At 34.9% G+C, this 16206-nt stretch overlaps 1 protein-coding gene across 10 annotated transcripts in view; it reads left to right on the top strand.

Annotated features, from left to right (window-relative positions):
* The window catches only part of KIAA1109 (transmembrane protein KIAA1109 homolog), a 211542-nt gene that overhangs the window by 90034 nt on the left and 105302 nt on the right, over positions 1-16206 (top strand). For all 10 annotated transcript variants that reach the window (XM_045055906.1, XM_045055911.1, XM_045055905.1 and 7 more), the window contains 5 exons: positions 389-669; positions 6847-7097; positions 10158-10416; positions 11452-12289; positions 14485-14555. In XM_045055906.1, coding sequence (XP_044911841.1) covers positions 389-669; positions 6847-7097; positions 10158-10416; positions 11452-12289; positions 14485-14555 — 1700 coding nt within the window. The remainder of the gene's footprint in view (positions 1-388; positions 670-6846; positions 7098-10157; positions 10417-11451; positions 12290-14484; positions 14556-16206) is intronic.

The following is a 16206-nucleotide window of genomic DNA, read 5'->3' as shown; positions in this document are numbered from 1 at the left end:
TTGATTTTAAGTGCCTTTAGGTTTTATATATTTATATCCTTCCTGGCTCTTGCAAACATCTATTTGCCACCTCTGCTTTATGGGTTACTGCTTAAAATTAAGCCTTATTAAGAGTCTGTAATTTTTATTACTTCCTACCATTATAACTTTTCTTTCCTCCTTCTCTCTTTTGTTTTCCTTTGGACTTACGTTCTTTTCCTTTTATCCTCTTTTTTGTTTTTAATTGAGTGTCTATTTTCATTCTGTTGCATGTGTCTTTTCTGTTTCCCTTCTTTTTCTTCTTCTGTCTTTCATGCAGTTTGAAATAATTGCCTATTCTATAGTTTATTCTAAGTTGATTAAGAATATGGAGACCACAGTTTTATTTCATTCTCTTCATTCAATTTAGATGGGTGCAATTCGAGTTGCGAACTGTAATCTCCACAATCAGTCGGTTGGGGAAGGAATAAGTGCTGCAATTCAGGATTTTCAAGTGAGACAGTACATTGAACAGTTAAATAATTCCAGAGTTGGACTTCAGCCTGCAGTGCTACGGAGGGCCTATTGGCTTGAAGCTGGGTCAGCCAATTTAGGACTCATTACTGTTGATATTGCATTAGCTGCAGATCATCATTCTAAACATGAGGCCCAAAGACATTTCTTAGAAACTCATGATGCCAGAACTAAAAGGTAAGTTAAATTTAAGGATGGTAATAGTCCCAAGCTCAGATGAAAATTAGCCTATAATTATAGAGCAAATTCTACTGTTAGGAATGGAATAAGAATATTTTATATAAAGACAAAATATGATTGTGCCGGGTACACCTCAGTGAATATATAAGAATTTGATACTTAAGTAAATACATTATATATCTCATCTGTGGTAATTGTGTGGTTGCTGGAAATAACATTGTTTTTGAATGTATTTCTAAGCTCATACTATGTGTATTAGCAGTGAAATGAGTTTAAACTATTGGTTCCCAAATAACATTTTATAGAGCACTATCCTCCTTTCTTTCCCATGACAGCCATCCACTTCCAATTCATCATTTCTAGAAAACATCATTGCTATCACTGTGTACTCTACAAAATTCCTTTTATGGGCCCTCATGACTGCAGTGGAGACTAAAAAAAAAAATATGGGACCTAATTCCTAAGGAATGGTTGTTAAGAAATAATTTTATCTGCCATTCAAAAAGTTGCCAGAGCCTCTTACTGACTAATGTCCATTTAAAATACCAGGACATGGGAATGCAAGCTGGTGCAGCCACTCTGGAAAACAGTATGGAGGTTCCTCAAAAATTAAAAATAGAACTACCCTACACCCAGCAATTGCACTACTAAGTATTTATCCAAGGGATACAGGTGTGCTGTTTTGAAGGGACACATGCACCCCCGTGTTTATAGCAGCACTATCAACAATAGCCAAAGTATGGAAAGAGCCCAAATGTCCATCGATGGATGAATGGATAAAGATGATGTGGTATATATATACAATGGAGTATTACTTGGCAATCAAAAAGAGTGAAATCTTGCCATTTGCAACTAGGTGGATGGAACTGGAGGGTATTATGCTAAGTGAAATTAGTCAGAGAAAGACAAAAATCATATGACTTCACCACTATGAGGACTTTAAGATACAAAACAGATGAACATAAGGGAAGGGAAACAAAAATAATATAAAAACAGGGAGGGGGACAAAACAGAAGAGACTCACAAATGTGGAGAACAAACTGAGGGTTACTGGAGGGGTTGTGGGAGGGGGGATGGGCTAAATGGGTAAGGGGCACTAAGGAATCTACTCCTGAAATCATTGTTGCACTATATGCTAACTAATTTGGATGTAAATTTTAAAAAATAAAATTAAAAAAAAAAAATAAAAAATAAAATACCAGGTTAACTTTTTCCATCCCTATCTCTGCCATTATAAAGTTAATACGAGCTTATTTATTTTTATTTTATTAAAAATTTTTAAAAAATGTTTATTTTTGAGAGAGAGAGAGAGAGAGCAAGCAGGGGAGGAACAAAGAGAGAGAGAGACACAGGATCCAAGCAGGCTTGGTGCTGTCGGCACAGAGCCCGATGTGGGGCTGCAGTCCATGAACTGTGTGATCGTGACCTGAGCTGAAGTCAGATGCTTAACTAACTGAGCCACCCAGGCACCCTGAGCTTGTTTTTAAAATAGGGGAAACTATTCCGAAATAGAGGGAAATAATTTCCATAACCTTATCACACTGAATTTGTCATATTTCTTACCCGTATTTTTAGTGTATCTTTCTTACACTTGAGATCATCTTGTATTTATATTTTAAAATTCAGCATGTTGTATTAAACTTACACCCTAACCATCTGCCCAAATAATAGAAAATTTTATAAAGTTCCTTTCAAATAAATGATAATACACAATTAGAAAGATAAATTGTACTTTATTTAGCCATTGCCCTTGTTATATTAAATATGTAGATAGTGTTTCTAAATTTATCATTTTAAATAATAGAGGAACGTTTTGCACATAAAATCTTTTCTCACATGGTCTTTAAATTCCTTTTATTTTTTTAACTATCTTTTTAATGTTTGTTTATTTTAGAGAGAGACAGCCTGAGCACACAGGGGATGGGCAGAGAGAAAGGGAGACAGAATCCCAACTCTGGGCTGACAGCTGAGCTAAGATGATGTGGGGCTCGATCTCACAAACTGTGAGATCATGACCTGAACCCAGATCAAGAGCCACCCAGGCACCCCTAAATTCCCTTTAAATAGTTTCTTTAGAAAGAGATGTGACGGTGCCTTTTGATATGCCTTCCCAAATTACTTCCCAGAAAGATTATTTCAGTTTATATTCCCAGTGGCTTTTAGGAGCATCTCTGTCTCACTGCATCTTTGCTGCCCTTTAAGTGTTTGATGAGAATTAAAACGTGGTATCTCTTTGTTTTATTTTGCATTTCTTTATTTCTGAGATTTACACTTTTTTCATGTATTTATTGGCTGTTTTTATTTCCTCATTTGTAAATTGCACGTTATTATTCTGTGTCTATTTATTTATTGGCATATTGTATTTCTTAAAAATGTTTAAGAGCTCTTTATAGATTACCATCCTTTTAATAGTTCCTGTTGCTAATATTTTGCAATTTTTCATTTTTAATTTTTTTAATCTTACAGATTTTAATTTTTGTATATTAAAATATGTCAGTTTTCCCCTTTGTAATTCTTTTACTAATTTGAGGAAGTATTTCTTTTGCTAGTAATCCCTTGGCACCTGTATTTTCTTATTTTTTTCTTATCTTTTTTTTTAACTCTATCTGGATTTTTCTGCAAATATCTTCTCAAATACAGAAAAATTCATACCTAATACACATTTATTTTTCCATTTCATCACAAATGTTTAGGTATTTTTATCTTAATTTTCCCAAAGAACTGTTTTTTTTAGTTAAAAAATTCTTTTGAGGTTTTTATTGAGGTTACATTTATCTTTTAAGTTACTTTAAGATCCTGACATTTTATAAAAGTGAGTATGGAAGCTCATGTGTGGAGAATATTGTTTTAAAAACTTTGATTTATTTGATAATTATTTCTAAGGAAGCCAGTTAATGTGAACAAAGTGCTTGTGTCTAATTAGCTGAGATGGTAGAACAAGGTGCTGATGAAGCTAAGGAGGTGGCATCATGTGATTCAGGTTCCAGGTGTTCCAGTAAATCCAACCATTTAGATTGGTTTCAGTGCTCTGATTGGTTAATTATTGTGAAGAGTCTGGGATTTTATCCTACTTGCAAGCTAACAAGTTAGCCTACCACAGTTTCATGGGTGCTGGCAGAAAACACAAGACCTCTGGCCAGAGACAAAGGACTTTATTACTTACAGCAAAAGCACTAGCCAGAGTCCTATGTGCTTGCATTGGTTCTCTGTGCCCTCAAAGTAGGGTTTCCAGATGAAATAGGGTTTCCAGATGAATTTCAGGGGCGCCTGGGTGGCTCAGTTGGTTAAGCGTCCGACTTCAGCTCAGGTCATGATCTCTCGGTCTGTGAGTTTGAGCCCCGCGTCGGGCTCTGTGCTGACAGCTCAGAGCCTGGAGCCTGCTTCCCATTCTGTGTCTCCCTCTCTCTCTGCCCCTCCCCCGTTCATGCTCTGTCTCTCTCTGTCCCAAAAATAAATAAAAACGTTAAAAAAAATTTTTTTTTTAAATTGAATTTCAGATAAATGATAAACAACAAATAACTTCTCAGTGTGTCATATTGCCCCATACATTGCATAAGAAAAACTTATTTATGTTTATTTATTTATTTTGAGAGAGAGCGTGCGTGTGCGTGTGTGAGTGGGGGAGGGGCAGAGACAGAGGGAGAGAGAGAATCCCAAGCAGGCTCTGTGCCTGATGCGGGCTCGATCTCACAACTGTGGGATCATGTACTGAGCTGAAATCAAGAGTCTAGCGCTTAACTGACTGGCTCACCCAGGCGGCCCTTTACCACTTTTGTAGTAAGTGGAAGCAAGCCTGCTCTATTTCAGGATGAGGCATTACCTCATCTCTTAAGGTTGTTTACTGCTAGTACATCCCTGAGAAGTGGCCTGGTCAGAGCTTCACATTCTTGGCATACCCAGCAAGAACAGGTAGGCATGTTTAGGCATATTGGTAATTGCCTCTCCTACCATGTGTAGGTATCAGAGGTAACTCACTGATCTTCAGCTTTGGCTGGCTGCCTTTGTGTATATTTGATTCCCAGGAGTTTTGGGGCCTAGATATATTATTTTTTCATATAATTGGAGAAGTTGCTGGACACAAAGGTCATTAGTTTCTTTAGGTCAGTGTTTTTGAAAAGTATACTTCCCAAACCACCACCACCAGTGTGTCCTTGGAACTTGTTAGAAATTTATATAATAAGACCTTACCAGACTTCATTCAGAAACTCTGGGGGTGGTGCCCTGCTCCCCATATTGTGATAAGTCCTTTAGGTGATTCAAATGCAAGCTAAAGTTTAAGAACTAGTGCACTGAACTATAATAAAGGTAAGGAAAGGGAGCTTACATTTGTTATGCAACTTCTGTATTCCAGGTTTTACATATGTTATACCATTTAATCTTCAAAACAGTCTTATTAGGTATATCAGACCATAATTTTACAGTTGAGGAAACTGAGGCTCAGAAATTGTTAACTAACATGTCCAAAATCCTAGAGTTATTAAGTGGCACCGCTGGAATTAGAACCCATGTCTAGATGACTACAAATCCATGCATTTTGCTAAGCTTTTTGCTACACAAATGAGGTAAAAACTGTGTGTGGAATATGTAAGATCTTTTATTTTGATAGTGCTTAAAATAGTTTGCTTAGTGACTAAATCTTAATACTTTATAATATAATGGAGAAGTGATTTGCGTTTGATAACATTTAATTGCAGTAATACCTCAAATTTTCACTAATCCTAAGGCTTTCTCATGTATTTTTCCTTCTGTCTTCTCTAGACTGATGTTCCACTTCTAACTTGATATATTTCATCTCATCTTTCACATCTCAAATATTACTTTTTGAAAGGTTCCTTCTTTTTCCTTATCACAATACCCTGTTTTTTTTTATTACCTCATAGCACTCAGTATAATTTACGATTAGATATTTTTGTTTATGGCTTGTCTGTGCCTCTGTACTCTAAACTTCACATGGATAAGACTGTCATTTTCACCTAGCACAATACTAGGTACATATAGATATGTTCAAGAAATATAAATGAGTGAATGTAAAATGAAAATGATAATACCTATTCTGTCTTCCCTTGAGGGCCCTGAGGAGACAGTGAGATAATGCATGTAAATATGTTTAGCAAAACAGACTTAATATGAGATGGTTTTATCATTTAAAGTTTAAAAAAGAGGAATAAAGATATATCTCCTATATTTATATTATATTTTTTTAAGAAAGAGGATAGTTAATATACTGACAGGCTTATGTATGGACCACTCACAGAGCCTGAAGACTTTTACATACATTTTCTCCCATTGTCTTAATTCTTAATACTTCATTTGAAGTCCTTATTACAAAATTATTACAGTTTTTTTCTCTAAAAGGTAGAATGCATCATTTTGGCCTTATACATCATTTTGGCCTTATTGAGAAATAATTTCCCACTTGTCCCACATTTATAGTATTTTGGTGTATTTACCATGTGAAATAGGCTGTGGAGTGCTAACGGTGATAAATTATTAAGTATAATCTGGACCTATGGTTTTGTCCATTTTTTACATTAATGTTTAAAATTTTTAGTCCTTTTGAGAATATTTAAATATTCTCGAATAAAATTTAAATAAAAATATTTAAAACTGCTATTTTAAAATTGGATTTAAATGTCTGATCTTTAATATTTGCTTTAACATATATATATATATATATATATATATATATATATATATATACATACACACTTAGCATATATATGTTTGTAGTATATGCTACATCTTTCTTCCTGTTCCTGCTTACTTTCATCTCACCATGGTGATATTGGGTTTTTGTTTTAAATGTTTATTTGTTTATTTAGAGAGAAAGCAGAGGGGAGAGGGGCAGAGAGAGAAGAGAGAATATGAAGCAGGTATTGGGACTCAATCTCAAGAACTGTGAGATCATGACCTAGCTGAAATCAAGTCAGATGCTTAACTGACTGTGCTACCAAGGTGCCTCCCAGACTGTTTTTTTTTTTTTTTTTAAGAAAGACAAAATGGTTAAAAAGACATTCCACAATAAAAATAAACTTTTATGTTTGTGTTTACCTTGTCTTTTAAAAATATTAACAATTAACTTATTTTTAATTATTTGCCAAAAAGTTTTTTATTTCTTAATCAGTTCTTGTTATGTTGTTGTTTTTGTTTGTTTCTGTTTTGGGTTCTGTTTAGGTTGTGGTTTTTGTGGCCAGACGATACCCTGAAGAATAAGAGGTGTAAGAACAAATGTGGTTGTCTTGGTGGCTGCAGATTCTTTGGTGGCACAGTAACTGGCCTAGATTTCTTCAAACTTGAAGAGTTGACACCTTCCAGTAGTTCTGCGTTTTCAAGCACGAGTGCAGAGTCTGACATGTATTATGGACAGTCTCTGCTACAGCCTGGAGAATGGATTATTACTAAAGAGATTCCCAAAATTGTAGATGGTAATGTGTTGTCACTTGTGCTAATCTTTTATTATCTTTATCTTTACATCATTCTGAGAGAGCTGTGTTACTTTGTTCAACTCAATTTTTTGAGCAGTCTTATAGGTAGAATTCATTATAATCTGCCTTTGTTTTGCAGATGATTTAACTAAAGCCAGATAAGACTAATGAGTTTTTTATAGTTATACAAGGCAAAAGTAGGCCTACTCTTTGGATCTCCCATTGTTGGTATTGGTGATCTTCCTAGCCAACTGTATTCTGAGTATTATATATCATTTCCTAGAAGTCAACTTCCAGAAGTGCACTTAAGAATAGCTGTGTTCCAAGCTAACAGTTGTTTTATCAAGGTTACTTTTATAGGAAAACTTGTCAAGAGTAGTATTTATACTATTGGGCTTCATGTTACCAACTACTTTTGCAATATACTCTTATCACTAAAAATTGAACATATCAAGAAGAGAAATGTGACCTTTCCTTAGATCCAGTAGGATAACTTTGTAAATATACAAGGTTGGTATGAGCAGTAAATGGTGGTTTTAAGTATATTAGACTTAGATTTATCTAGTATCTTTTCTCTAAAGACTTCACAAATGGATTTTCCTTTGGATTTTTTTAAATTGTGTGTTCCTACAATTAAGTGCAGTGTTTACTGCTTAAGTTGCCATGCTGTCAAGAAGTGAAATTTAGAGAAGTCTTGGTATTTTACTAATATTAGCCTTTTCCTCTCGATCTATTCAGAAGCATTGACAGCACTGCCTTTTGTCTGAAGACAAAAAGGGAGGGAAGAAAGTGTACTGATTTCCCATGTATAAGGAGCTCTTAGAGGAAAGAGCTGAGCTACATACATCAAACTCTCGTTTTAATATTTCACTAAATATTAATACATAAGTATGTACATCTTATTTAAAGTTGACTTCTGTAGTTTTGGCTAGAATAACAGTACATTATTATTATTATTTTTAAATGTGTATTTATTTTTGAGAGAGAGACACACAGAGCACAAGCTAGGAGGGGCAGAGAGAGAGGGAGACATAGAATCCAGAGCAGGACCCAGGCTCTGAGTTGTCGGCACAGAGCCTGACGTGGGGCTCAAACTCACAAACCGTGAGATCAAGACCTGAGCTGAAGTCAGACGCTTAGCCCACTGAGCCACCTAGGTGCCCCAATAACAGTACATTATTGTAGAAAATCTGCAAACATTAAAACTTCTTGACATTTAAAAAATAGGAAAGATGCTAAATAAAATATATCATTTTTCTTATTACTTTCTTACATTTGAATAATGTTTGTTTTTAAAAGTTTTCACAGGCATTTTCTCATTTAATCTTCAAGCTACCATGTGAGTTCTATATTTTCCTTGTTTACAGTAAGGAAAGTGAGGCTCATCACTGAGACTGAGTTGCATGAAATCATATAGCCAAGTAGATGGCTAAGCAGAAACTAGAATCAGGGCCATCAAAGCCACTTCAGTGTTATTTCTGCTGTACTACAGCTGGCACTAATTTCAACACTGCTTGATTTTCTAATCTGGATGAAAATTTAACCATCACAAATGGAAGGCAGAAAATCTACAGGGAATTTACACACAGTGGAAAAGAGGGAAGAGAACAAATTCTCCAACTGAACAAAGCAAAGCTCATTATAACTCTTATAATGTATAATAATAAGGATTTTCTGTATCTCCTGTTGATTCCGGAGTGACCTGTAATTCACAAATTGCTATAAATTTGCTATAGATTTAACCACTATGTAAGTATGTGACTTTCTGATTGTTGTGGTTTCCAGGAGCCAAGTATAGATGTGCAGTGTTAGGATAGAATCAAGGAGGGCACATGGTAGAACTCAGGATTTCCTTGGAAGGTCAGTGAACACTAGTTTCCTACCACTTACAAGTGAATGAAACTCCGTTTTGACTTTTACTGCTTTGATTTTTCCATTTGTGGTAAGAGAAGCAAATAATATTACTTACATTGTAAATTCTTAAGTCTTCTTACCCCTTAAATTCCATCTAGGACTGCATTCTTCTTGGAGAGAAGTTTTCTCCTACTAGCAGATTCCTCTTTCATGGATAACACAGGGATGGTTGGAGGAGAATAGAAACTGGGCCAGACTTATTTTTTGGATCTAAGCAGCTGTAGAATTCTCTTTTCATTTTCCTTCTCCTCCATTTACATAACACATCACAGGGCTCTTATAAAAGGCTGAGGAAATGTTCCACATTAAAGAATACATGACAACTGAATGCAGTAATATATGATCTTAGATTCTTAGATTGAAGGGGCAGAGGTGCTTTAAAGGACATTATTGGGTCAATTGAAAAAAATGGGAAGCACATCGCAGATTAGATAACAGTATTGTATAAATACTAAATTTATCAAATTGACAATTATACAGTGGTTATTTATTATTCTTAGGAAATAAACATTTAACTATTTAGGGTAAAAGGCCACAATGTGGCCTGCAAATGACTTTCAGTTCAAAAAGCACTATGTATATATAATACATAATAGAGAAAATGGGGCAAAATGTTTAAAATAGGTAATTCCAAGTAAAAAATTGATGGTGGCTTTGTGTTATTCTTTAAAGTTTCCTGTAAGTTTGAAAATTTTCAAATAAAGGTTAAAAAAAAGAGGAAGAAAAATTTCAATGACTATGGACTCTGGATGCATACCTAATGTAGATATCTTTCTATAGTGTTTAGCATACTGTTATGTGAAACTGAATACTTTTGCTGGGGGCGCCTGGGTGGCGCAGTCGGTTAAGCGTCCGACTTCAGCCAGGTCACGATCTCGCGGTCCGAGAGTTCGAGCCCCGCGTCAGGCTCTGGGCTGATGGCTCGGAGCCTGGAGCCTGTTTCCGATTCTGTGTCTCCCCCTCTCTCTCTGCCCCTCCCCCGTTCATGCTCTGTCTCTCTCTGTCCCAAAAATAAATAAACGCTGAATACTTTTGCTGTAAAAAATGATTGTGTTTATAAAAATAAGAAATTGGATTAAGTGTTCACATTTTTCACAAATTGCTTTTGAAATTATGTTCATATAACCTACTTTTTTGTTTGTTCAGGTAATGTGAATGGCATGAAGAGGAAAGAATGGGAAAACAAATCAGTGGGAATAGAAGTAGAAAGAAAAACTCAGCACCTTAGTCTTCAAGTACCGTTACGATCTCATAGCTCATCTTCTTCCTCAGAAGAAAATAGTAGTTCTAGTGCTGCACAGCCTTTATTGGCTGGAGAAAAAGAAAGTCCCTCTTCTGTTGCTGATGACCATTTGGTTCAAAAAGAATTCTTGCATAGTGCGAAAAGAGATGATGGCCAAGTAAGGTCAGTCAGTATTCAATTAGATTTAGAAACCTGATCCTAATAAGATAGTTATTACCAAAAATTTTGGCAAGAAAATCTTTTTTCCTCTCAACTCATCTACTATAGAAAATTTTCTCCTCCTGAACATATTTTTAAATGTTAGTTTGCTGTTGTCTGGTTATAAAATTAATACATATTCACTGCAGAAATAGGAAAATACAGAAAAGTATAATGAAAATAAATATTTCTTGTCATCTCACAGATATGAGCATTTCAGATTTTCCTCCACTCTCCTTGGCTATTCCTTCTTATTCCCTATTTCCATGTCCTCCATTTTTCACCCTTCATCTTTTCTTTCTCTTCCTCTTACAACCTGCCATTGGTTGGATGTTATCCTTCAGGACTCTGTTCTGTACCTTTATCTCTACTCACTCTGTACTGTTTCCCTAGATGGTCTCAATAATGGTTTGGCTTTAATTAAGATCTTTTAAATCTGAAACTCCAGCCAAAACTTTTGTTTCTATAGGCCCAGCTACTTTTTTTTTATATATTTTTACTTGGATGTTTCATGGAGACCTCAGACTCAACCTATAAAAAATAAACTAGTACCTCTCATGCTCAACTTGCTCTGCCTCAGTAAATGGCACTAGCATCAGTTGCTGAAGTTGGTGATATTGGGGTTATCTGTAACTTCTTCCTTTCCTTCAATGCCTCTCATTTAATCAAAGGCTTTGGTATATTTTGTTGGACAGACTTTTAAAGGATGTAAAAAAAAGTTATAAATGCATTAGTGTCCACAAAATATGGATTGAAGATTATACTTTGGGTTTCTTCAAGTTTGTGTTTTGCTGTAAGCTGCCTCAATTTTTTCAGAACCACATGGGGTATGAACACATATTGTGCTGTTTTGCTACTTTGTGTATTTTATTGTAAAATTTTAGATTTTCCTTTATTCATAAAAGAAATGATTAAAATTACTAAAAGAGTTTTCTAAGTGCTTCTCTTTGTACTTATATGATGTATAGTAAATGGTAATAGCTTTGCTTTCTGCTTTAGTATTCCTACAGAGATATCAGGAAATAGCCCCGTGTCTCCTAATACTCAGGAAAAGTCAGTAGGTCAGTCTCCTCTGAGATCTCCCTTGAAACGACAAGCCTCTGTATGTTCCACTCGACTTGGAAGTACCAAGAGCCTTACTGCTGCTTTTTATGGGGACAAGCAGCCTGTTACAGTTGGAGTCCAGTTTAGTAGTGATGTCTCCCGAAGTGATGAGAACGTGCTAGACTCACCAAAGCAGAGAAGAAGTTTTGGTTCATTTCCATACACACCATCAGCAGACTCCAATTCATTTCATCAATATCGATCAATGGATTCCAGTATGTCAATGGCTGATAGTGAAGCCTACTTTTCTGCAGCTGAAGAATTTGAGCCCATTAGCAGTGATGAAGGCCCGGGAACTTATCCAGGTAGAAAAAAGAAGAAAAAGCAAACACAGCAGATTGACTACAGTAGGGGTTCCATATATCACAGTGTGGAAGGGCCACTTACTGGCCATGGAGAAAGCATTCAGGATCCCCGAACTCTGCCGTTCAAAACTCATCCTTCCCAGGCTTCATTTGTTTCTGCGTTAGGTGGAGAAGATGATGTTATAGAACATCCGTATGTTGTAGAAGTTGAGAAAACAGTAGAGAGTGAACAGATTACTTCTCAACAACCTGTGATGAATTGTTATCAGACTTACCTTACTCAGTTTCAGGTAATTAATTGGTCAGTGAAGCACCCTACTAACAAAAGAACCTCAAAATCCTCATTGCATCGTCCCCTCGATCTGGACACTCCAACCAGTGAAGAAAGTTCATCATCATTTGAACAGCTTTCTGTTCCAACTTTTAAGGTATAAACCAAGCCATTAGTTTCCACTGATACATTTAGTTAGATAAATCAGTTTTTAAGATGTTTCCAAAATTATTCTCTCAGTCATTTTAACTACCTCTCGGAAAGGTAGAATTTCTGAAATCATGGCTTCATGTGTAACAATAAGTCTTAGGGTTATCGATGAGTATTATAAGTTTAAGCATATCAAATTAAGGAACAGTTTCAGACTTGATTGTCACAGTGTTAATTAATATATGGTCTCTATACACATTATGCTCTAAGATTAAGATCAAGTCTCTGTGATTCAAATTTTCCCATGTCTTGAAAATAAAATTTTGTAATTGTTTTTAATAGCTGGTGTTCTTTCTACTCAATCTGTAACTGCTTCTAAAAAAAAAAAAAAAACTCTAGTTGCTTCTATGTAAATCCAATTCCATGTGCTTGACGTTTGAGACCTTCTAATTTAGCAGGAATTGGTTATTGTCCATTTCTGTAATGTATTCTGTAAATAGCTTTTTAAAGGAACACTAAAAATGCATCAAAATAAATTTAGTGATAATAGCCAATATGAAAACTTTTATAAAATTATACATTTATAAGAGATTTTTAAAAAATGATTTTAAAGACCAAAATTAAGCATGTAAAATCTTATGAAACTGATTAACAGTGTTTAGGAATTTTATGTGGTGTTTACTTACATAAACATACACACTTATTTAAAGTGTCTAAATGTTATTCATTATTAATTCAGATATTATATACTACTGTGTGCCAGGCATTTGATGTACAGTGATAAGGAAAACAGACACAGGACTTATAGTTGAGGTGTGGGACCCAAACAGTTAATAGAAAAACAGATAGGTATATGATTACAAATTGAGAAGAGTCTTATGAAGATAATCAAAAAGAATAATGGGGGATGGGGCTATCTATATTGCATTCACATTAAAGATTACTGGAGGAGGTAATATTTACACTGAAACTTAAAGTATGAGAAGAAATTGATGATGGGAAGACCTAGCACAGGCATGAGCCTTGCTAAAATTCTAACGTGGGAAAGAAGTCAGTGCACACTGAACAGTTAGTTAGCAGGGAGATTGCTCATTTTGAGGCTAGAGACCTAAACAAAAGACAGATCATTAAGGACTTAAAAACCACAGTTTCAGTAGTTAAAATTTCATTAGGAAACTTGTGAGAACTTTAAGGAAATGTGATCTTACGTACTTTACTAAGTAGAATTGAATTGACATTAAGCAGGAGAACAAGTGGGGTAATCACTTAGAAAGCTGTTGCAGCGATCAGTGCAAGAGGTGACAGGGCTGGACTTAAGTAATGCTGGAAATGTGATAAATGGAGTTGGAATACATGTATGCATTTGAGCAATATTTGTTGAAGGAAGAAGAAGCATTAGTGACCATTACAAAGTTTTGGTTTTAAGGTTGTGCCATTTCTTGCCCAAGATGAATGACCCATGTTAAGATTTCAAAATGTTTTCTTTATTCCATGTGAAAATATGTTGGTATATGAATTTTCCAGTATAAAAAACATATGGTACTTCCAATACAGAAGAGTAACTGAGAGGTTAGAATTATTTTAGTAATTGCATAAATCTTTCTAGTTTGGTTAGGCAATCAACTCTCTGGAGTAAAGTCAAGGAAGTAATTCATATCTTTAGATAATTTCAAAATAGAATATAGGCAATAAGAAAGTCATTTTTCTCTATTAAATCTGAATAACTGGCTAGCATTTAAAAGAGTTCAGTTTGGTTTGAATAACCAAGTGCATTATTAATTTTAATTGTTATCTGTTATCTACAATCTAGTTTTTTGTATAACTTAATGTTTCTCTGGGATTCTTTCTCACTTAAAAGTTGATTGTGTTAGGAGAAGGTTCTAAAATTAGTTTAAGAAAAGCTCAGAAAAGGAACTTTGGAGTAAAGACATTTGAAGCACTATTAAGCTTTAGTTATGTAGTCTTTTACTATCATTATTGAATCCTCACAGCCCTGCCCTCTCATTTGTCTGAATAATCAGAAAATGAAAGTGACAATTCCATATTTTATATGACTTTCTCAATTTGTTAAATATTTTTATTGTACATATGAAAAGCATATTAACAAGGTAATCTGGATATTGACAAATACCAGTTGATAGCATAAAATTAGAGAACAATTAATATTAAAATTCTAGACTATAATGTTTTATATTATTTTAGGTTATCAAACAGGGGCTCACTGCTAATTCTTTACTAGACAGAGGAATGCAACTTTCGGGAACAACTTCGAAGTAAGTAGAAATTACATACTTTTGAAGTTTAAAGTATGTAATTTAATGATATGTGGTTTATTCTGAGGAATAACCATTCTTTACTTACTTGACTGTAAACTTTATCTTTTATTTATTTATTTTAAAATTTTCCTTCATAATTTAATTCTTTGACCCATTGGCTTGTTCAGAAATGCAGTGCTTGATTTCCACATATTTGAGAATTTTAAAGATAGCATTTTGCTTTTAATTTCTAATTTCCTTTGTAACCACATAATATATTCCTTATTATTTTGGTCTTTATATTTGTTGAGACTTGTTTTGTACCCTAGCTAGTATTCCATGTTGGTGAGTGTTCCACAAGCAGTGGAAAAGAAAGTGTTTTCTGCAGTTGTTGGATGGAGTCATATTGTGCACATGGCAGAGTTGGTGGATGGTGTTGTCTGATCTTCTCTAAGCTTACTGGTTTGTTGTTCACCATTTCTGTCAGTTGCTGGGAAAGTAGTATAATCTTAACTAAAGTTGTCAATTTATCTCTTCCTTCAATTCTGTCAGTTTTTTAAATGTATTTTTTTATGTGTCTGATTTTATTTTTTTATTTACTTTTATTTTTTTAATATTAAATTTATTGTCAAATTGGTTTCCATACAACACCCAGTGCTCATCCCAACAGGTGCCCTCCTCAATACCCATCACCCACTCTCCCCTCCCTCCCACGCCCCATCAACCCTCAGTTTATTCTCAGTTTTTTAAGAGTCTTTTATGGTTTGGCTCTCTCCCTCTCTAACTTTTTTGAAACTCTTAGTAGATTTTACACATTGTTCTGTCTGCTCACATTGATTTTTTTTTTTTTCAACGTTTATTTATTTTTGGGACAGAGAGAGACAGAGCATGAACGGGGGAGGGGCAGAGAGAGAGGGAGACACAGAATCGGAAGCAGGCTCCAGGCTCTGAGCCATCAGCCCAGAGCCTGACGCGGGGCTCGAACTCACGGACCGCGAGATCGTGACCTGGCTGAAGTCGGACGCTTAACCGACTGCGCCACCCAGACGCCCCTGCTCACATTGATTTATCATTACAGAATATCCTCTTTGGCTCATGTAGTAATTCTTTTTTTTAAGTCCACTTTGATATTAATCCAGCCACCTCAGCTTTCTTATGCTTCCGTGATACAAATATATTCATGGAGCATCTTTTTCCATTATTCTTATTATTTTTACCTTCCACATGTCTATAGTATTTATACTTCAGTTGCATTTCTTGTAAGTAATAAATAATTGGCCTTGCATCTTATTTTATTATTTGTTTTTCCAGCTGATTTATTCATTCTTACAAATAATACTTTATTGGCCATCATGTGTCAGGAATTGTCCAAAGCCTTGGGAAAATGAAAGAAAAAGATTAATTCTGGAACTTTTTAAAAAAAATTTTATTTGTGAATTAATTACCACAAATAATTCAACTCTGTTGTCTGTCATGGCTTTGCCAACATTTATAAGCAGCCTGTAGCATTTCTGTTAGACATACTATGTTAGACATACCATAACTTGGCATATCAAAATTGGGAACTAACAAGAATTCAATATTGTAGTTTTCATATTTTGGGAAAGCCCCATCAAATAACTATGTCAACATTTTTTTTTCTTACTTGATGTATTAACCAGCTTTGATC

This window comes from Felis catus, chromosome B1, assembly GCF_018350175.1.
Source record: "Felis catus isolate Fca126 chromosome B1, F.catus_Fca126_mat1.0, whole genome shotgun sequence".
Taxonomy (NCBI): Eukaryota; Metazoa; Chordata; class Mammalia; order Carnivora; family Felidae; genus Felis; species Felis catus.
Note: the sequence above shows the minus strand (reverse complement) of the source record. Positions and strands in the feature narration are given on the sequence as shown.